Source organism: Myxocyprinus asiaticus, chromosome 29 (genome assembly GCF_019703515.2).
Source record: "Myxocyprinus asiaticus isolate MX2 ecotype Aquarium Trade chromosome 29, UBuf_Myxa_2, whole genome shotgun sequence".
Classification (NCBI taxonomy): domain Eukaryota; kingdom Metazoa; phylum Chordata; class Actinopteri; order Cypriniformes; family Catostomidae; genus Myxocyprinus; species Myxocyprinus asiaticus.
Genome location: NC_059372.1, coordinates 36,529,676 through 36,552,193, shown reverse-complemented (window position 1 = coordinate 36,552,193; position 22,518 = coordinate 36,529,676). Strand labels below are relative to the sequence as shown.

Below are 22,518 nucleotides of genomic sequence, written 5' to 3'. Positions count from 1 at the left end.
TTGTCCTATTGACGTGTCATATTAAGCATTATTAGTTCAAAAAACTTCAATTTATATTCTGTCCTCTGAGTAACACCAAAAACTTCACTGTAAATTGTAGCAACACCTCCTCCTCTACCCTTCAGATGAGGCTCATGTTTATAACAATAACCTGGGGAGTAGATTCATTTAAACTAATATATTCAAATGGTTTAAGCCAGGTTTCAGTCAAACAGAGCACATCCAAACTATTATCTGTAATAATTTCATTTGTGCTTTGGTAGAAAGAAATCTAATATTTAGTAGCCCTGCCTTTATATGATGTTTATCTTCAATTTTTCCTTTTTTTTTCCTTTTTTTTTTCCTTTTTTTTTTTTTTAAGTTTGACCTTAATAAAAACATTTCTAAATGATTTAGTGAGAGTTTTTTGTTTGGTAGTTCAGGGAACAGACAGTCTCTATGTGATATCTAGGTGATACAGTTTCTATGTGTTGTAGTTTATGTGACCTGTGTGATGTCTCAAGGCAGCTAGCAGATGTTTGGATTAACCAGTTTGTCTGCTTCCTGACCGGGGCCCCAGTTAGTCAAATACTATCATTATTAAGACTATGAGCCAAATTACTAGAGAGGAGAGCGGCACCTTCCCTGTATGGATGGAGTCCATCTCTCTTTTGCAGGTCAGGTCTACCCCAAAAACTCTTCCAGTTGTCTATAATCCTATGCTATTCTCCAGACACCACTCAGACATCCAGCCATTCAGTGACACTAATCTACTATAAACCTCATCACCACGACAAGCAGGGAGGGGACACAGCATATTACAGTGTCTGACATCATTTTTGCAAGTTCACACACCTCTTTAACATTATCCTTAGCATTAGCCAACACTTGCAAATTTTATCTGATGTCAGACGCACTGGCACCCGAAATGCATTTAACAATTGTGGCTGGAATTTCTATTTCCATGTTCCTTACAATAGAATCACCAATTATTAGGGCTCTTTCAACATGATTCTCAGTGGGTGCATCACTGAGTGGGGAGAATCGATTGGAAACCCTAACAGGAATGGGAGAGTGGTGTCACTTTACTGAGCGAGTATGCCACCGAGACGTCACCCAAATGCCCTGCTGCGGGGGCTCTTCAGCCAGAACCACATTTTGTGTGTTGGTTGCTGTACTACCCGCATCTGAAACAGTATCTACCAGCTTCTCTTTCTCACTGACCTCCACTAGCGTTCGGATGTGTGTCTCTAACTCATTAATCTTCTCCGTCAGCTTGACTAATTCCTTACATTAATCACATGTAAACCCCTCACTGTTGATAGAAGAAGCTATAGTAAACATGTGGCATGTAATGCAGGAAGCAATAACATGAGCGGATGCCATGACTTACCACTCCTCAAGCAAATGGACAAGCAAGGCTACATTCCAGAGACTTTCAAAGAGCTCCGCACCGCTACGGACTTAGAGCTGCAAGCCACAAAAGTCACTGCACAGGCCATTGGCAAGTCAATGAGCAATCTGGTGGTTTTGGATTGTCCTGACCCTCACAGAAATGCGTGATGCGGAAAAAGTTGTTCTATTTGATGCTCCAGAGTCTCCAGCCGGCCTTTTCGGTGGCTCAGTGGATAGATTTGCTGAGCACTATGTCACGACTCAGCAACACTCACAGGCTATGAGACATTTTATGCTAAAATGGAGCAGGACTTCATCACAACCGGCTCTCTCCCGCTCTGTCTCGGGCCAGTGCCCGGCTAAAAACCCCACGCCTCCTGCCTCAGCGCTGCCAAATTTCAGCGCCAGTAAAGCCACACAAGCCGTGGCCCAAACGAAGGCAGACACCTCAGCGCATGCCCCACGCTGAGGGGAAAGCGAGCAAAAGCGCACCTGATGGGCACAGCCCTATGAAGTGGAATGCACAGCTTGCCGTTCCCGAAGAAGGCTCAATTGGAGACACACAAAGCTGTTCCCTTCTTCCCCAATACTGTTTGTTGGTAAAGGAATATTGTTGTTCAAAATGTTGTCCAATATGTTGTTTCTGTATCTCATATTCAAACACATGCAATAAAGAATGCAAAAAAAGAGTACAGCGCTAGTTGCACATGCACGAGACACTCACACTTTTTCAATAAAGAGCTCTTTCCTGCTTCAAAGCCCACACATTATGTACAACCACTTCCTAATGGTGAGCAGTGCATTATATCATACAATGAACAAGCCAAATTGCCCTCTGTCCCATTACACGGACGCGTGGCGAGCCCTTATGGGCATTTACGACTGGGTGCTAAAAATGAACGAACATGGTTATACGATCCAATTTGCACATCAGCCGCCCCGTTTAAATGGTGTTCTGTCTTCCATGGTTCTGTCCGAAGACGCGCCAGTGTTACGAGCCAAAATACACAATCTTCTCTCAAAGAACGCGATACAGGTTGTTTCAGATGAATTCATAAGCCTGCTGTCCCGCTGTGCGAATGTGCAGCAAGCCTTCACGGGCATGTCAGACGGTGTTTTAAACGATTGAGCACGGCCATACAATTCAGTTTGTACGCCGGCCACCTCGCTACACCGGCGCTTTGCACTCTGAAGTCCGACCACTGGATGTGCCGGTGTTGCGTGCAGAGATTCACAGTCTCCTCACAAAAAATGTAATAGAGACTGCCCCAGACTGCGACACACACAGCGGGATTTACAGCCATAATTTTCTCATTCTGGAGAAGGATGGCGGGCTTCGGCCCATTCTAGTTCTGAGACGCTTCAATCGCATGCTCGTGATGCACCCATTCAGAATGTTAAATGAGAAACAGGTCTTATCGCACATCCATCCTACGTCAATAGATCTGAAGGACGCGTACTTCATGTACCAATTGCTCCATGTTACAGGAAGCCTTTAAGATTCGCGTTTGAGGGAACTGTGTATCAGTTTAAAGTTCTTAATTTCAGTCTGTCTCTAGCTTCCCGCACATTCACGAAATGTATTGATGTGGTTTCCGCCCCATTGAAAATGAACGGTGTGCGTGTTTTGAATTACCTTGGCAACTGGTTATTACTAGCCAATCAGAGGCACTACTGAGCGAACACAGAGACTTGCTGCTTTTCCATATGGAAAATTTGGTCTAATGTCAACTGGGAGAAAAGCACACTTTTCCCCAGCCAGTATATCTCCTTTTTAGGAGTTCTTCTTGACTCCGTGAGCATGCGTGCGCTCCTCACGAACGAGCGCATACAGACCATTCTTCGGTGTCTGTCTCAGTTCAAACTGGAAAAACATTACCACTGAAGTCATTTCAGAGAATGCTGGGTTTTATGGCGGCAGCATCCGCCGTCGTATTGTTAGGTCTGTTACACATAAGACCTTTCCAGAACTGGCTCAAGTGATGTTCCACATTGCACCTAAAGCCTTGGGTGCATGTGCATTGCGGTGACTCGCCACTACCAACAGGGTGTTATGCTGGGTCAAATTTTCAGAAGGAAAGTGCTGACGACAGATACATCCAACACAGGTTGGGGCATGGTGTGTGATTGACACCTGACTTTCGGCACCTGGACAGGTGCGAAACGGGCATGGCATATCATCCAGCTAGAGCTACTGGCTGTCTTTCTAGCTTTGAGAGCTTTCCATTCCGACATCGTGAATCACCACATTCTGATTCATTTGGACAACAGTAGTGGTGTATATAAGTCGCCAGGACACCCTGGCCCACATATGGCCAGCGAAATGCAAGTATGAGTTTACCCCGGTGTGCCTCTTTCATTCTGTCATCAGCAAAGTCTGAGTGGACATGGAAACAGTTCTGTTAATTGTGCCAAAAAGGCCGAATCAGTACTGGTTTATGGAGGTGGTAGAAATACTGGACAGGCCTCCATGGGAAATACCGCTGAGGAAAGACCTTCTCTCTCAAACACAAGGCACGATTTGGCATCCCCAGCCAGAGCTGTGAAGCCTACACGTGCGGCCTTTGAACAGAGCACAGCAGATGAGCCAGAATTGGCTCAGTCGGTTATGGACACCATTTTACAGGCTAGAGCACCGTCCACAAGACGCCTTTACGCACTGAAATGGAATGTGTTCACTAATTGGTGCTTTTCACACGGCAAAGACCCAGTGAACTGCCCCATACCTGAAATTCGTGCATTTCTTTAAGAACAATTGGATACGGGGCTCACTCCGTCAATGCTCAAAGTTTATGTGGTGACTGTATCTGCGTATCACGCACCTGAAGCCGGCACCTCTATAGGCAAACATGATTAAATCTTTAAGCTAAATTTACAGTCTAAATTTACGGCTACAGTCCTGAATTGGGACCTAATTTTGTTCCTAAAAGTGATCGCGGAGCCACCCTTCGAGCCTCTGGACAATGTTGAATTGCGTGTGCTTTCTCTTAAGGCCACATTACTGCTGGCTTTGGCCTCAGTAAAATGAGTCGGTGATTTGCAAGCTCTGTCAGTTGACAATTCATGTCTGGAATTTGGTCTGGGTCTTTCAAAAACCACTGTCAAACCCAGGAAAGGCTATGTGCCTAAGGTTCTAACCACACCCTTCAGAGCGCAGGTGGTTCACCTTCAAGCCTTTTTCCCTCCTCCATTTAATTCAGATGAGGAACAATCCTTGCATTTGTTATGCCCTTTGCAAGCGATACACACATACGTTGAGCACACCCACCAATTCAGACTGTCTGACCAGCTCTTTGTGTGCTATGGAGGATGCACGAAAGGAATGTCCGTCTCCAAACAAAGACTTTCCCCCTGGCTTACGAGTCACAGGGTGTGATTTGCCCAATTGGTGTTAAAGTACACTCAACTAGAGGTGTGGCCTCTTCATGGGCATGGACAAACGGTGTCTCCTTGCAAGACATATGTTTTGCAGCAGGATGGTCTTCTCAAAACACATTCACATGGTTTTACATCCTAGATGTAACGTCTCTCTCATAGCAAGTCATCTCTGTCTAGAGCGCTTGCTATTTCATTGGCCAAACATATACTTATGCCCCTCTTTTTAAGTATGGGATCCCTGTCTTTTTACACAACCGCTTGCATTCAGACCGTTGTATTTCCAAAAAGTCACAGGCAATTTCATTACAAATAAACTTTCTTCACGACTGGGTTCATGAAAGGGTTAATTCATAAAATATGACCATAGTTAAAATATATATTCTGAGTGTTCCCTTCCTGGCTCACCATGAGGGTCATTCACTTGAGGCATACTCATGTCGGTCGCCGTCCTGCGGGACTGCGGCATCATGTTTCCTCTCTGGGAAAGTTATGTCGTGTAGTGCGGCATGATGGGAATCTGTTCCCCATAGCATCAGCTTGGTTTTTTTGAGGTGCGAGTGATGCACTCTTTGTCCCTCAGTCAGAAAATTCGGAGGAATGGTGTTTGCACGCCCGCTTTTATACCGGACAGCTTCGTGCAGGTCATGTAGAAGAACACTCCCCATAGCGTCAGCTTAGTGATACATGTCTCGTTCCCTTCATCTCAGGGAACCAAGGTTACATATGTAACCGAGACGTTATTTCCTGTCACTGCCTTCAAAAAGCAGCCCTCCCATGTATATGACCACAAGAAAACTCACATATTCAGCGTAGTGTTGAAAGCAGCAGCTCATCAATGGAGGGCGTACCAATGGAAACAGCTAAAAGCAGCTCACTCTTCCTGTTACCGAGGTTATTTTCACCACAATGTCTGAGCAGCTTTCTGCCACCCATAACCTCTTTGTTTTCTGTACGGTCTCCTTTATAAAGCACCACCACAATGTTAACGCTTAGTTAGTGAGATTAAAAACTGGACAAGTAGCCCAAGTACCCTATTGTCCATTATTTGTATTGGTCTTCATTATAGATGGTTACAAAGCAGAATGGATAATGAGGTGTCTGAAGCAGAAAGTGTACAAGTTGTTTCATTTGCTGTAGCTTTGTTACAAAACCTAGTAAGCTGCCTCGCAGTTTGCTAGCTATAGAGGCAACTACCTTCTAAGGTGGCATTTGTAACCTCATAAATTACTGATTTTAAAAGCTCTACATAGACAGCAACTCTCTTATCACCACTCATGTGCATTGTCTAATGCCAACAGTTGATTTGAATATAGTTAAAATTAGCAGGTTGCTAAGCTAACGTCGTGATACTTTAATAAGCACAAAAAGTGCATAGTTCACACAAATATTAAAGAAAATAATGCAAATACATTTTAAATGCCTATACCTGGTAAAAGTTTTACTCCTAGTATAAAGCTTTTAGAAGTTGATAGATGCTAACAGATATGATCTGAAAGCCCTAAAACCACATCACAGATTACTTGAGAATATTTGCAAGGTCCAAGCAAGAATGGCCTTGATATTACTTTATATTCCAGCACATTACACCATATTCTGCTCAATTCTCATCTACCCCCAAAAATAGAGATGAACAATTGGCTATTATGTTAACACTTCAATTACATCTATGCTAATAATCCCTCTGACTGAACTCGTAATTGCTCATTTTGCCTTACAAATGACTCTGATCTATTTTGGAAATCTGATCTCTCCATTTCCATGCATAAGCGTGCTGTCTTTTGAATAATGTTCTTTTTCTTACTCTCTTTGTGTCTGGCTTGTCTTTCTTTCAGCTCACAAAGGGACAGAAATACTCTGCCAAAGAAAGGCTTAAGGTACTGCTAATTTAACGTTACCTAGTGCTAAACTGTGGTTCTTTTCTTGGTGTACAAAGGTTTGATCTGATGTAGTAACTAGTAAATATGCTGAACTAATGTTACACTCTCATTTCCCATCAGCAAGCACAGCCCCTCACAGGCTGAGGAGGAAAACAAAGAGAGACGTCACTCACACAACATAGTGAGTTTGACAGAGACAGACAGTCCACCACAGTTCCCTTCACCCATAATGACAGCAAAGATGCCACTGACTAGCATCAGTAAGTATCTGCCACTCTTCTCCAGCATTAAGTCTGAACTTTGAGGGTTTGTACTATTGTTTAGAAAGGCATTTTAAATTTTTGAAGTGTTCAATACATATTCAAATGTGGTTTCTTTTTTCAATTTATTGCAGTTAAATATGCTAAAATACGTCATGTCACAATGGAAGTTAAATGAGTTTTTTTAAAGACTCATTTAACTTCCATTGTGACATATTTCAGAGTGCAACAGAATATGCCATACAGATGGCACCTTTCTCCAATGTGCTTTGCTTTATATCATGTATGAAAACTTACTCCCTCTGCTGTCTGTTATCTGCAGTGACACCAAGCCCCACCTCTGGCACTCCCAGAATGACACGATCCAACAGTATCCCCACCCATGAGGCCAGCTTTGAGCTGTATCAAGCCTCTCCACTGGGCAGCACTCTATCGCTTGCTGAACGGCCAAAGAGCATGATCCGGTCTGGCTCCTTCAGAGACAGAGAACCTGGCGATGATGGTGAGACTTTGGGTTATGAAATATGGTATAGTCTACCATGTGGTGGACTGTGATGTAGTGGTTAAATATGTGATGTGGCAACTATAAGGTTGAAGGTCTGAATCCCAGGCTGATCCAGGAATTATCACAATTGTGCCTGTGTTAGACTCGATTAAGTTAGACTCTTAACTCCAGGTTACTCCACCTGGATTGTCCCTGTAAAAAGCTACTGCAAGTTGCTTTGAATAAAAGTGCCAGCTAAATGATTACTTACTACTGTACCGGATAACTTAGGCTTGTTATTATTAAGCAATAAGGTACTTGGCCATGTTATATTGGGTTATTTCAAGTCAAATCAACCAAATTTCAGAAACATCCTTGGCTGAATTTTTTCATTTTGTTTAATACTTTTTCTGAAGAAAGATAAATTATGATGAAAGCTAAAATATTAAATGCCATTGATCAATACTGAATGAGTAATCCATTATTTTGTAGAGGGGAGTCAAAATGACAATTTTCCAGGGTTTCTGCAGGTCTGAAAAAAGACTTAAAAAGTCTCAAATTGCCCTTTTGCCTTAAAAAAGGTCTTAAATCGGAGCTACAAGTCTTAAATTCAAAGGTATTAAGTGGTGCATGAGGGATTGGTTTCTCATTGCGTTTAAGCCATTTTAAAGTGAAGAGTAATTTCTAAGCACGAATAGCCCCATACCAAATTTGCGGTCTCTTGAACAAACTCTATAGCACCACCACCAGTTAAAAAATGCACTTTTCTTTTGCGCATATCTTTTGAACCATTTGTTTTCGAAATTATTTTTGCATGTAATTACACTCCTCCTGATAATACAAATGGACTGCTTAAATTAAAACTCCACCCTTTACAGTGGCAGCCATCTTGAATTATGATGTTTATCATTTCTTCGCTACTATTCCTTCAAACTTTGCCCAATTTTTCTAAACAATGGCTCAAAATAATCTATAGACCAGGGGTCGGCAACCTTTTTGACATGGAGTGGCATTTTTTATTTTCCTGGTTAATGGCTGTGCCAACATTTATTTTTCATTACAAATGATATTATCAGCATAAAAGTTTGTGTGAAAATGTTGTGCAAAACCAGATGATTATGATATAATCATGATCCTGCATGTGAATTTTCACAGAGCATCTGAAGTGCTTTAATGAAAGAAAACCTGTCCTTTTGTACGAAATGAGTTGTCACAAATTTGCTTATTTGATTACTGATCACAAAATTGTGTGGAATCTTAAATATTTCTTATATTATGTCATTGTAATCATGTAATCACCAGTACGCAAGCAACAGCGAGAGTAGAGCAGGCTATTTTATTTATATGACGTTTTTCGCACCTGCATTCCAATCTACATCTTGATGTAATCCTTCCTCATGATCACGCAGCGTGTTTTCATCAGTTGAATGGGAGGATAAACACTATTAAAGTGTGACGAGACACAAGTGTGCAAGCCATTCACGCATCACAAGCCTATCAGCTATTTAGCCCTTTTCAGTGAATCGCACTTGCAAAATCCTAAAACTTTATTTCCAGGTTTAATTTATATATTGAATAGACTCAGATTTTTTAACCCCACGATGTGGGTTTATGTTTTCTCTTTTAATCTTTTAATGTAATTTTGAGTGACTATGGTTTAAGGAGGGTGTACCTGTATGCTGGGTTTGAAATTCTCAAGGATTAATAGTGGTGTTTTCCTTATTACATCACGTGTTGTTCTGAAAGCAAAAAGAAACAAATGAAACAAGGAATGTAGGCTGTCACACGATTAACCGAATGTGAAGCGCTGCCAGCTCGTGATGCGTGAATGGCTTGCACGCACTGCACGAGTCTGTTGGGTATACTGCAGTCTCATCACATTTTAACTTTTTGTTTAGCCTCACATTCAGCTCGTAATAACATGCTGCGTGATCATGAGGAAGGATTACATCAAGATGTAGATCGGAATGCAGGTGCAGAATTTACAGTATATAAATAAAATAGTCTACTCTACTCCTCTCTCGCCATTGCTGGCGTGCCACTGATTACCCCTCCACGTGTCAATGCTGGCACGCGTGTCATTGGTTGCCGACTCCTGCTCTAGACTGATCCGCACAGAATAAATGATACCAAATTTTTATTTTTGATTTTGTTGAAAAGTTACGTTAAGAAATTTAACAAGGTTGACATAAAACAGGAAGTGAGGCAATATTTTGCCAGTGGTTTGCGTATTGAAATTAAACTTGGTAAGTCTTTCTGGCAAGTCAGTCCACCGTCGGCCATCTTTGGAATGCTCTCGGGAGGCTATTTCCAGTCATGCCAGTGCAGCTCCTATCTACTTGAATGGGGGAACACCGAAATCTCAAAAACAGTTGGTCAAGATTATGATTAAAGAACGTATTTCAAATCAGCAATAAAATGTGATAATATTAGAATCATAAATTGTGCTTTTTTACCACATATTATGCTAAAACAAGCAATTTTCCCGGCTTGTATAGCGAACGTGCATGTGCTTTAGCGAGTTGACTGACAGGCAATGTCTGTATCTAAAACGTAACCACCTATTAGATCAAAAGATAACACACACTTGTGTGCTGACTCCAACCTTGGCGTGTCTTTTTGCCATTCGTGAATCATGTCAACAGAGTGGCACAATATGTACATTTCTGTAAATGTATATATTATTGACTAATCTAGAACAAGATATTTAGATTGCAGAATAGAATGCAGATTGCCGTAGAGGAATATAGCTAATACAATGGGTCTGATCAGAAGGTAAAATGTATTTCCATATTCTGGTAGATAGGGGCAGAGGTCAAGCCTTATTGTATTACTTTTAGTAAAATTAATTAAAAAGTATTGCGTTTGTAAACTTTGAAGTGTTTCGACTGTATACGGTATGTACTGTATGACTGTTCTTGTGCTCCCTAGGCATTTACATTTAGAGAGCGATGTGATGACATTGTGTTCCCTTGAATTTATTACTTACATTTTATTTAGTTGGTCTTTAAAAGGTCTTACAATAGTCTTACATTTAGTTGCATAAAACCTACAGAAGCCCTGATTTTCACTCACTACAGGTAAACAAAATAACATTAGAAAGGTGGCAGCATCACTGTTTTATTTTTACACAATGATAGGTAGGTCTATTACTAAAATCAGTTGACTTTAGCACCCCTTGTTGTATTATATGCCAATGGCTTGAGTCTAAAAATAAGAAAAACACTATTTTCACATTTTTCCAAAGTTGAACTGGCTATAACTCCAGAAGTATTAAAGTTATCTTAATATCCTTTTTGTATCTTCATTTTCAAAGCCCTATTTGGATAAATACCAGAGATATAGAGCTCTCAAGATGTTTAATTGTTACATTTTACCCATTTTTAATGGTCAAAAACCAAATGTGGGTCACATGGTATGAAGCTAGTTTTTCTTCTCAAACAAAACAAAGGTGTGAAGTACAAATCATATTGAAACGAGAAATGTACTTTCATTTCTTCAAATAAATATGTAAATTTTCAAAAGTCCAAAAATACAATATTGTTAAAAACACATATGACACTTCAGTTAGTGCAATACCTATATCTAGTTCTTGGATTTTAGAAATGTACATCTGCAAAGATCTGGAATGTGTCATTAGGGGTCCAAACACCAAAAGGACTAAAATCCTACTGTATTAGAGAACTAAACAGCTTCGGAAATGGTATATGATTCTGTAAACAATAGCACAGTACACAGGTTATATAAGATACATTATTATATATTTATGATATATTTTGATATATCTCTATTTGTTCTTCTCTTTCTCTCCCTCTCTCTCTCTCTCTCTCTCTCTCTTTGTTGCAGTTCATGGCTCAGTGCTGTCACTTGTATCTAATGCCTCCTCCAGCTACTCTTCAGTACGTATCCCACCACTGATCCTGACAGAATTCAGTTTCCTCAGTGTTGCACACACGTGTCATACAGTGCACGAGTGCAGACTGCACCTGGGCTGGAGCTGTCGGTCCACTCTTGTTGATTTATAAGGTCCTCACAGCAGGGGAACTATAAGATCATTACTGTGGTTTCCTTACTGAAAATGGAGATGTAACTGCTGCTCATGACTAAGTGCGGATGTAATTGATTGGATAGATGAAGCAAAAAGGTTTTTGTTTTTTGACTGATTTACGCAGCAGCCTTACCCATAGGAAAGAAAAATAACAGATGAAATATCTGTAATATCTCAATTGTTTCTCCTAGACAGCAATGAGATTAAAATGAGAGCAAATGGACACTTGTGTATCCAGCCTCTCAGATTTTTCCTCTCCTCTTTAGTTAGGAGGAACTTCTGAGACAATGTTGAATGTTGAGATGTCTATTTTGTCTACTTAGCTGTAAAAAAGAGCCACTTAAGGATAGTTTAAACAACCATAACACATACTGTATGTTGTCTCGATCCAAAAATCTAAGCGCTATTCTCACTGATTCACTCAAAACAATACTGCTTATCATAGAGAGATCATAGAAAAGCAAGTGTTTAACACACATGGCCAGTAAAAAATGAAATCATATATCATTACATTTTATGTAATTCCTCTTAGATCTCTAATTTTTTCACCACTAGAGAGCTCTATTTTTTTAGTATCTTACCTTCTGTCTTTCTTTCTCTTATTCCGTGCAATCTCTCAGGCAGAGGAGAGAATGCAGGGCGAGGTAAGTGTCTGTCTCTCATTTGATTTCCCTTCACCACCGTCTCTGTCTCTCATGTTTACATATGTGACTGTCATATTAATCACCTGTTGTCCTCAAAAATGTTGTCGGAGTTCATGACAGCCAAAGACAGCCAATGTCAGGTGCCACTTAATGACACATCTCATGCCATCAGCTGTTCAGAAGGCTGTTATGAAAACTCTGAGCTATGTCTTTGTCAAGTGATGTGTTTTATCCATTCTTGACCAATTGTCTATGGGCTCAAGGAGATGTAGCTGACCATGTGTTCTCTTGTTGGTGCTTTTCCTACTCGTAATTTCCTTCACGTTCTGTGTTTCATGCCTACAATGACATGGCCTATTCACACCAAGTCTCAATGTGATTAAGAGCTTTTGACCAATGAATTTCAATTACTTTTGCATGACTTTTCCAGTCATTCATCGTTCATGATTACTGGACAAGGTCTTTTAATAATCATTTTATAGCATTGCTGATAAAATATTTTAAAACTTAGTGGAAATAAAATCATATTCACTATAAAAATAGTCTTTCATTAATTGTCATGACTTTTCCAGTCTTGGAAATCACAATTTTAAAATTCACTGATATATGAATAAATGACATGAAAGTAATATTCACAGAAAGTTCTGCGCATCAAAAATATTCACATTGAATCAGATGCCGACGTTTCAACATTCCTGAAAAAAGACTGGATATCTGAAAAGCATGAAAAGCAAAGAATGTCTTAACCTCTTCAACTCTAGGGCATTTTTGGGCTGCCGCCTACAATTTTTCACAAATTTAAAAGCTCACCATTTACACATACTGTGAACTAATTGCCAAAAATTGGTCTCATTTTTCAGAAAACACCCAAATAATAACAAAAAGACTCCAATTAATCATAAATGATATTTTATATGTTAACAATCTTTTGATGAATAGAAATGTATTTATTTATTTTTACTTTTTTGCTGTTGTCATCCTAAATTTTTAAGCATGTAATTCTGGTTCTGTTCTCTCTATCTCCCTCCAGAAAGTCTTATTTTATTCCACTAGATGGTAGCAAGTACTACAAAAATTATTTTTATCACCTTCCATCACAAAATGCCGATCTGAAATGTAGTTGGCACTCTAACACATTTTAGCCCTCACAGATGTGCTCGTACATAGACATTTAGTCTAATTTTTCATCCATGCACCACCCCCAATGTTCTATCGAATATCTCGGCCTCTGAGTGGACTAGAAGCTCAATCTAAAGCGGAGATGCTCCCCTTTGCGATGATGTATAGTATTTTATCATCAATAGTCGATAACATATATTTCCGATTATTTGTTTAGCATTCTTTTCCTGGTGGGCCACATATTTTGTTCTGGACATCTAAGATATTACATTGGATTATTCACATTAGCAACCCCACAGACAAGTAAAAAAATAAAATAAAATGCTAATTTTGTGGAAAATTGGTAGAATTTTTTTTTTGAAAAAGGTAAAAGCATATATAAAGTTTTTAGCTATTTGGGGCTTACAGGAGCATTTATTGGAGCATAAAAGAGACATTTGTATTTGATGACTTACAGAAATCATATTTCACTTTGTGATTCTTTTGAAAATCTTTCAAACTGTGGTGTTAGGGCAACAAAATAAGTACAGTCGCATTCCTGAGAATGAGAGCTTTCATGTGATATATGATTTGTCTATTGTCTATTTATTTTAAAGATTTGTATATTAATGAATATTTCTACCATATTACCTCTAGGTGGTGTTTTCAGGCCTTTTTTATGTAACATACTGTAAATGCAGATGTGATGGATATCTCTGAAAAGTTCAGATGCTAAGCTTTCAAATGATACCCCATATGTGTCCGAAAACTTGAACATTTTAAGCGTAAACATATTTAATGAAATAGTGCCCCCTTTTGGACCCGCCGGCGTGTCCGCAGAGCTGAAGAGATGAACAGTTTTTAAAAAATCAGTCTAGCCTTGAAAAAAAATACAAAAATAAAAATGATCACAGTACCATATTTCAGACTTCATTGAGCTGCATTGTTTAGTTTTAACATTGTGTCCTGCATGTTTTATGTATTGGTGTGAATAGGACTTTTCTCTTTCATTAATGTGTCTACTTGAAAAAATACATTTTAAGTTTGGCATTTCAAGCTTGAAAGGCTGGCAGAGAGTCAGATTACTTTCTGTGTGTTTTTCTGCTCGAGTTTGTAACGTTGTGTGTGAACATACTATTTGTCTTTTTTGTTACCTTCAGTGGCATGGATAGAATTGTTCAGGCCATTTAAAATATATTTAATATAAACAGACACCGCACGCTTTGCTATTGGGAGTGCTAAAAATCATCTGCCACATTTTTTCCAGCAGCTGCAGTGAGCTTAAATTCCAGGAATTCGATATGTTCATTATTCTATCTATAAAACTTTAATTTAGGAAAAGCAATTTAGGGATTTGTCTCTGAAGAAAATAGTGTGATCATTTAAAGCCAGCGTGGATTTTAAAGGGTGGTGGAGTCTGCTTTATTTATTAAAATATGTTTTGAGTAATGTGTGTCTTTTCACAGCAAATCCGTAAGCTGAGGAGAGAGCTGGAATCTTCACAGGAGAAGGTGGCCAATCTGACCTCACAGCTGTCTGCTAATGTACGTGTACACTATCAAATGTATTATATTTCAGCTCCTCTTTCAGAGATATGAGTTTTATCATAATCTCAACTTCTGTGTTTGAAATGATTTTATATCTGCATGACCTTTCAAATCTCTTTTCAAATGATTCCTCTAGTTAAATTATCTTACTGTCATATATTGATCAGAATTGTACAGAAAGCTCATTGTGATTTTTCACATAAAACATTGTCTTAAAGGGATACTTCACCCTAAAATGAAAATTCTGTCATTTTTTCTCAACCTCATGTTGTTCCAAACCCATATGACTTTCTTTTCCGTGGAAAACAAAAGGGAATAATTTAATGGATGTCCCGTTGACTGAATTCAATACAATGACAGTAAATAGAGACTCACTTTAACGCTTAATAAAGTACCCTAAAGTGTCATAAAAGTAGTCCATGCCACTTGTGCATGATATACTATATACAAGACTTTTGAAGGCATAAGATCACTTTGTATGATGAGCAGGCCATAATTAAAGTGGTGAAATCAAACAAAATAATTCATAAAGTCCATAAACAGTGCTGAAATCCAATGAGGTTTGATGTTATCGACGTAGCTGTCATATTTGTCATGATTTAAGCACTTTGAGGGTGAGTAAATGCTGACAGAATTTTCATTTTTAGGTAAACTATTCTTTTAATGAATGTTCTATCTATTTTATTTAGTTGATGGCATGCTTTTGTACACGTTTTTAATATGTAAACTGTTTCATTCAAGTAAGTAATTACTAGCATAATTCACTGTCTTAAGTCTCTGCTTTGATTAGTCATATTTATAGTGATAGAGCATAGAGTGCCTCAGGGAGACTTTTGAGATAATTAAATTATGACTTTTAATCTTATAAAATGCTCTTTGGATGACCTAGAATTTTAAAAACTGATTTTCTACTTTTTTTATTATTATTATTCTTTTTTTTTTCTTTTTTTTTTTTTTTCTGGAATATGCTAGTGAATATTTAGTGTAATCTTGCAGATGAATGTAAATCATATGTAGTTCTTGTCTCTCTAGGCCAACCTGGTGGCAGCATTTGAGCAGAGTCTCACGCTCATGACATCTCGACTCCAGAGTCTCTCTGTAAGCGCTGATCAAAAGGTACACATTCAGCAAAAAAAAAAAAAAAGCTCTAAAACAATCTCCATGTCTGGGTATGTATTAGAGAAACTTCTGATCTTACAAGTTCAATATTGGAAATTAGATCCTAACAAAATAGGATGTTTCTGTAATACGACCACTAATGTACTAAAATAAAATGGAAAACTGGCTTATGGCTAACAGTTTGAGCATTAATATTTTGTACTACAGTAACAGAGCAGAATGCATGTCTTTTGATATTTGTAAGATCTTCATTTTGGTCCATGTGTCTGAAATATCCAACCACAGCTGTCCTTGCACCACCCATTAAGCTAAACATAGAGTCATGTGTGTAACCTTGATGAGAGGGAAAGAGTAAATTTGGGTCAAAATATGACTGAATGGAGGTTGGGGGGTTGTTGGATTTTCAACTACTCCCTAAGGGTCACAACGTTATCTGTGCCATACCCTAAATGCATGGTTGCATGATTTGCCTCAAGGCTAAATGAGTTTATGTATTTTTGAGGTAAAACAAGGTCTTTCATCACACATTGCCTTCTGTGAAAGATGGCAGCCAGTCTAGAAAGCTTATGCTGCAAGGCAGTGACCTGAATTTATCAATTCAATACAGCTGCTATAACCCTACAAACTCTGTCAGTGATTCTGAGAAAGCAAATAAATTAGGTACCAGAGCTGGAAGAGCTTTTGTTGTGGCTGCGTCTGCTTCAGATATCATCGGTCAGCTGTAGGCAGTGAAGGAATCCTTTTCAAAAGCAGAATTTAAAGGAATAGTTCACACAAAAAAATGTATATTCTGGCATTATTTACTCACGCTTGTGTCGTTCCAAACCTGTATCATTTTCTTTCTTCCATGGAACACAAAAGGAGGATCCTTTTGATATATGATAACTTTGTGTGAAGAAACAGACCGAAATCTAAGTCGTTGTTGCTTGACAATTGTTTATTTTTTTATTTTTTTGCAGTTTTCAAATTATTCACTTTTGCGTGCATTTAAACATTTGACATCAGATTTGACATCAATGATGCCAAACCTCATTGGTGTGTCTAAATGAAGATAAATGGTTTAGGTGAATGACTGATTAAATTGTAGTCTGTTTCTCACACAAAGCTATCATATGGCTTCAGAAGACTTGGAATATAGTGCACAAGTCATACGGACTACTTTTATGACACTTTTAATTGCATTTTTGGAGCTTGACAGCACGTGGTCACCATTTACTTTTATTAAATGGAAACAGCAGCATCAACATCCTGCCTAACATCTCTTTTTCTGTTTAACTGCATAAACACAGTCTTAAAGGGATAGTTCAGGAAAATGATCTCATCATTTACTCACCCTCATACCATCCCAGATGTGTATGACTTTCTTTCGTCTGCTGAACACAAGCACATATATTCTTCTATTGATGTTTAGAAGAATATTTCAGCTCTGTAGGTCCTCACAATACAAGTGAATGATGACCAGAACTTTGAAAGTCCAGAAAGCACATAAAGGCAGAATAAAAGCAATCCATAAGACTCCAGTGGTTAAGTCCATATCTTCAGAAGCAATATAATTGGTGTGGGAGAGAAACAGATCAATATTTAAGTCCTTTTTTACTATATATTCTCCTCCCTGCCCAGTATGCACGAATAATGCGAATCGCCAAAAACAAAAGAAGAAAGTGAAAGTGGAGATTTATAGTAAAAAAGGACTTAAATATTGATCTGTTTCTCACCCACACATATCATATCACTTCTGAAGATATGGATTTAACTACTGGAGTCATATGGATTAGATTTATGCTGCCTTTGTCTTTTTGGAACTTCAAAATGTTGGTACCCATTCACTTGCATTGTATGGACCTACAGAGCTGAGATATTCTTCTAAAAATCTTCGTTTGTGTTCAGCAGAAGAAACAAAGTCATACACATCTGGGATGGCATGAGGGTGAGTAAATGAATTTTCATTTTTTGGTGGACTATCTCTTTAAGTCATGTTCTATCCTCTGTAGGACACTGAATTACTGGACCTAAGAGAAACAATTGAGAACCTCAAGACCAAGAACATGGAGGCGCAGGCCGTCATCCAAGGAGCCCTCAGTAACCCTGATATTTCCCCCAAAGGTGAGGACAGCAAAAAAAAAAGTCTAAAAACTCCCGTTTTGGCTACTATTTGATATAAAACATGGAGCAAGGCTGAATATTCCTTCATTATCTCTCTATCAGAGTTCCGTATCAGGAGGCAGAACTCATCTGAGAGCATCTCCAGTCTAAACAGCATCACCAGTCACTCCAGTGTGGGCAGCCTCAAAGATGATGCCAAGAAAAAGAAGAAAAAGAGCTGGGTAAGTGGAAAAAGAGAGGAATTGTTAATTATAGCTTCTTTCTTTGCCTTGCTTTGTCACCTGGATGGCATTATTGTGATTATTATTGTTTGCTAGTTTGTAACCTCAGTTTTCATTTATTCTTCTTTTGTAAAACTCCAAGGTCTATGAGGTAAGTTTATTATCACTCTGGGACAATGTTTCTATCATGTCATTAGGTGATGACAGTCTGAGTTCCTCTCACATTACCAGTTCTTTTGTTGTTCAAATGTAAACTTTAATACAATTTTATATGTTCCAACATTTTCTGTGTTATGAATATACAACAAATGCCTTATTTATTAATACTGTAAACATGTCAACATTTAAGACTGTGAACTTTTGATGTTGATCTCATTGAATACTCTCACAGATGTGAGAATGAAGCTACAGCTATACAGTTGTACTAACTCCAGTATGTACAGTGTTAACAGAACTCTTCATGTTAAAATAATCTACGTTACAGCTGTTCAGTACTTGTTTTTCCTCTTCTTTTTTTTCTGTTCATGGCTGTAAGTTCATTTTTGGAACTTAACACATAATGTATAATTATCCACACCAGCAGTCCGACTGGAGTGTTTCAAGCACCCTTGTTGAAAAACATCTGTCCACTTATGAAATCTCATTGTGCTGCCATTTAAGTGTGTTTGTCCTTTTTTTCTTTGAAGTACACTGATTTAAGCACTTGAAGTTGATAATAGAAAATGTAATGAGGTAAACAGAATGTACAACGAACCTCAAAATATCTCAGCCCACCAAAAATTCTCTCTCTGTCTTCGCCATTTCTCTCTTTCTGTAGTTACGCAGTTCTTTTGGCAAAGCGTTCAGCATTAAGAAGGGCTCTAAAGGCAGCTCTATGTACTCTGATATTGAAGAGATCGCCACTCCAGACTCCTCAGCCCCCAACTCACCAAAATTAGCCCATGAAGACGGAGAGAACCCACCCACTTCACTCCAATCCACCCAATTAACCGCCTCCTCTGTGTGAGTAACATCATCTACTAATCACAGTGCCAGTAAAACTTCTATTGTACAAGAAGAACTAAGCAGAATTTGATGATTCATACCAGCTGAGTAATACTTTATTTAAAAAAAATTCAGTTTTAAAACATTCATAATTTCAAAAGATAACAACTTTTGGTTTTCCGGTTTTCTCAACAGGATCCATGAGAGTACTGAGGAAAATGAAAGCGATGAGAATGTGGTGTCAGAGCTGCGGTCTGAGCTGTGGGAGAAAGAGATGAAATTAACGGACATCCGTCTAGAGGCGCTTAGCTCAGCACACCAGCTGGAGCAGCTACGAGATACCATGAACAACATGCAGGTTAGTGATAAGTTGAATGACTTTTTGTTGTTAGACTACAACTGTGCATTATTTCATGCGTTCAATAATTCATTATCAATAAATCATTTGTATTTCAATAGTTATTGAACAGCTATTGCAAAGATGAATTGCTTTTAATCAGAAGTGTCATGCCCATTCAGAATGAGGGGGCACTGTACCCCTCAGATGTTTTAAGGCATGGTCACACATACCTGCGCACTGTGAAATTTCGCAGGGGAAATACAGTCATCTCAATTTGAATCTGTGTGATCGTGAATTTCGCGCAATGGACTTCCGGTGGCAAAGAATTTGCCCTCACAGATTTCAAGTTTGGAGTTCAAGTTTGGTGAACTTTGACAGGCAAATTGCACAGTGTTGACCAGAGGGAAGTTGCTTGGTTTGGCAGTGACCTTTGTGTGGGCGGTGCTTCATACACAGATACACTGAATATTCACAATGGACAAGGATATCATTTTAGCGGCGTGTTTCTTTTAAACTTCACTCTCCCAGAGTATAAAGTGCAGCATTAAAAAGAGGCTGTAAAACAATTATATTTTTGCTGGGGGTTTTTTTTTGGGGGGGGGGGGATTTTTCCTCTTTCTCCCAATTTGGAATGGCCAATTCCCAATGTGCTTTTAAGTCCTCATGGTCACGTAGTGATTCGCCTCAGTCCGGGTGGTGGAGGACAAATCCCAGTTGCCTCCACGTCTGAGATTGTCAACCCACGTATCTTACCACGTGGCTTGTTGAGCGCGTTGCCACGGAGACATAGCGTGTGTGGAGGCTTCACGCCACCCACCGCGGCATCCAAGCTCAACTCACCACGTGCCCCACCGAGAACAAACCACATTATAGCGATCACGAGGAGGTTACCCCATGTGACTCTACCCTCCCTAGCAACCGGGCCAATTTGATTGCTTAGGAGACCTGGCTGGAGTCACTCAGCATGCCCTCGAACTAGCAAACTAGCGAACTCCAGGGGTGGTAGCATATTTTTGCTGGTTACCCACACACGAAATTTCCGCCCAAGTTCTCTTCGCCCATGGAAAGGTATGTGTGACTGCGCCTTTAGCCAAGTGGATTTTTAAATGCAATATATATATTTGAGAATTAAGTTGCAAGACTATATTGTAGGTAAAAATAAAAAATGTTTGTTAAAACAACTGTGGCAGAAATCACATACATTTATTTAGTTGCATCTTCCGCAGATCATATACTTTAAACGTCATGGTTACTGGTGTAACCTCCGTTCCCTGATGGAGGGAACGAGACGTTGGTGTCGATGTAGTGACACTAGGGGTCACTCTTGGGAGCCCGAGACACCTCTGGTCTTTGATAAAAGGCCAATGAAAATTGGTGAGTGGTATTTGCATGCCACTCCCCCGGACATAGGGGTATAAAAGGAGCTGGTATGCAACCACTCATTCAGGTTTTATGCTGAGGAGCCGATATAAGGTCCGGCCATTTCAGCAGGAAGTTCAGCGTTGTGGCAGGAGGGACACAACATCTCATTCCCTCCATCAGGGAATGGAGGTTACACCAGTAACCATGACGTTCCCTATCTGTCACTCACTCGACGTTGGTGTCGATGTAGTGACACTAGGGGCCCCTATTCAAAACGCCACAAGGCTGAACGGTGTTACGTGAACTGGTGGTGTGTGGTGGGTAGACTTGCTGTGTGCCTCATAGCCAGCACACCAGGTCGACACGTAACCTCCCCTGACACAGTTATGAGTGTCGAACGGCCTTTTTTGGGGACAAGTCGACTACCCAAAGATAGAGACAGGCTTAACCCAGTCGTGGCCTCTTTTACCCTTCTCTTTTTCCACTCCCCAAAAGAGAAGGGGGATTATCCGACTGGGCCGCCAGGTCTAGTCGGGGGGTGTCCCTCCCAAGGGGAAGACACCGCGGAGACCACACCTCGCCCAAAGTGAGGGGGGATATTTAAGTGGAAGAATAAGTCACATGGTCTTTCCAACCATGTGGAGAGCCTTCAAGGTAGATCCTGCCCAATGGGGGAGGAGTTACTACAAACATGGAGACTGGGGCAGAGGGGCTCTGCCCAAGGAAGACACAGTTTGCCAGCAGGGAAACAAACTAGCAGAAGATATCTATTGCATGGGGTTAGCCTTACAGGGTACCGCCACATGCGGAGCACCTACCCCAGAACCGGGCTCTTAGTTAGCGCGTGTACTGGGCTGGCAGTGAGTCTCTCCGAAGACTCGACTGCCACAGGGCTCGGAGGAAGTCAACCAGGGAACAAAGTTTGTTCCCATGAGGGAACGAGGCGCGGTCTGGAGGGGTTCAGCCTCCTGGTGCCTCTTAGGAACCTGACGATCAGGTCGTGCTTCCCTAAGGACTTACCGTCGACTGCGTCGTGGTGTGCTGCTATGGTGGCAACGTACACCTTCAAGGTGGAGGGGGACAGCCTCACTTCCAGCCTCTCCTGCAGGAAGGAAAGCACTGATCCGACTGCGCATCTCTGGGGGTCTTCGCATCGGGAAGAACACCACTTAGCGAATAGACGCCACTTCAAGGCATACAGGCACCTCATAGAGGGGGCCCTAGCCTGAGTGATCATGTCTACCACCGCGGGTGGTAGGCCGCTTAGGTCTTCCACGTCCCATCCAGGGACCAGACATGGAGATTCCAGAGGTCTGGGCGCGGGTGCCAGAGGGTGCCCCGTCCCTGAGAAAGAAGGTCCTTCCTCAGGGGAATTCGCCAGGGGGGAGCTGTCGCGAGGAGCGTAAGGTCCGAGAACCACGTCTGGGTGGGCCAGTAGGGTGCTACCAGGACGACCTGCTCCTTGTTCTCCCTGACCTTGCACAGGGTCTGTGCAAGCAGGCTTACTGGGGGAAATGCATATTTGCATAGGCCAGGGGGCCAGCTGTGTGCCAGCACATCTATGCCGAGGGGAGCCTCGGTGAGGGCGTACCAGAGCGGGCAGTGGGAGGATTCTTGGGAGGCGAACAGGTCCACCTGTGCCAGTCCAAATCGAATCCAAATCAGCTGGACCACCTGAG

General features: G+C 40.4%; 1 protein-coding gene across 2 annotated transcripts in view; it reads left to right on the top strand.

Moving 5' to 3' along the window:
* Positions 1-22,518, top strand: part of LOC127419943 (neuron navigator 1-like) — a 184,009-nt gene that overhangs the window by 146,982 nt on the left and 14,509 nt on the right. The window contains exons 10-20 of one of the 2 annotated variants that reach the window (XM_051661785.1): positions 6,585-6,626; positions 6,750-6,889; positions 7,212-7,391; positions 11,220-11,272; positions 12,042-12,065; positions 14,630-14,707; positions 15,743-15,826; positions 17,821-17,932; positions 18,035-18,153; positions 18,971-19,155; positions 19,333-19,495. In XM_051661785.1, coding sequence (XP_051517745.1) covers positions 6,585-6,626; positions 6,750-6,889; positions 7,212-7,391; positions 11,220-11,272; positions 12,042-12,065; positions 14,630-14,707; positions 15,743-15,826; positions 17,821-17,932; positions 18,035-18,153; positions 18,971-19,155; positions 19,333-19,495 — 1,180 coding nt within the window. The remainder of the gene's footprint in view (positions 1-6,584; positions 6,627-6,749; positions 6,890-7,211; positions 7,392-11,219; positions 11,273-12,041; positions 12,066-14,629; positions 14,708-15,742; positions 15,827-17,820; positions 17,933-18,034; positions 18,154-18,970; positions 19,156-19,332; positions 19,496-22,518) is intronic. The other variant, XM_051661786.1, reaches the window with a different exon arrangement.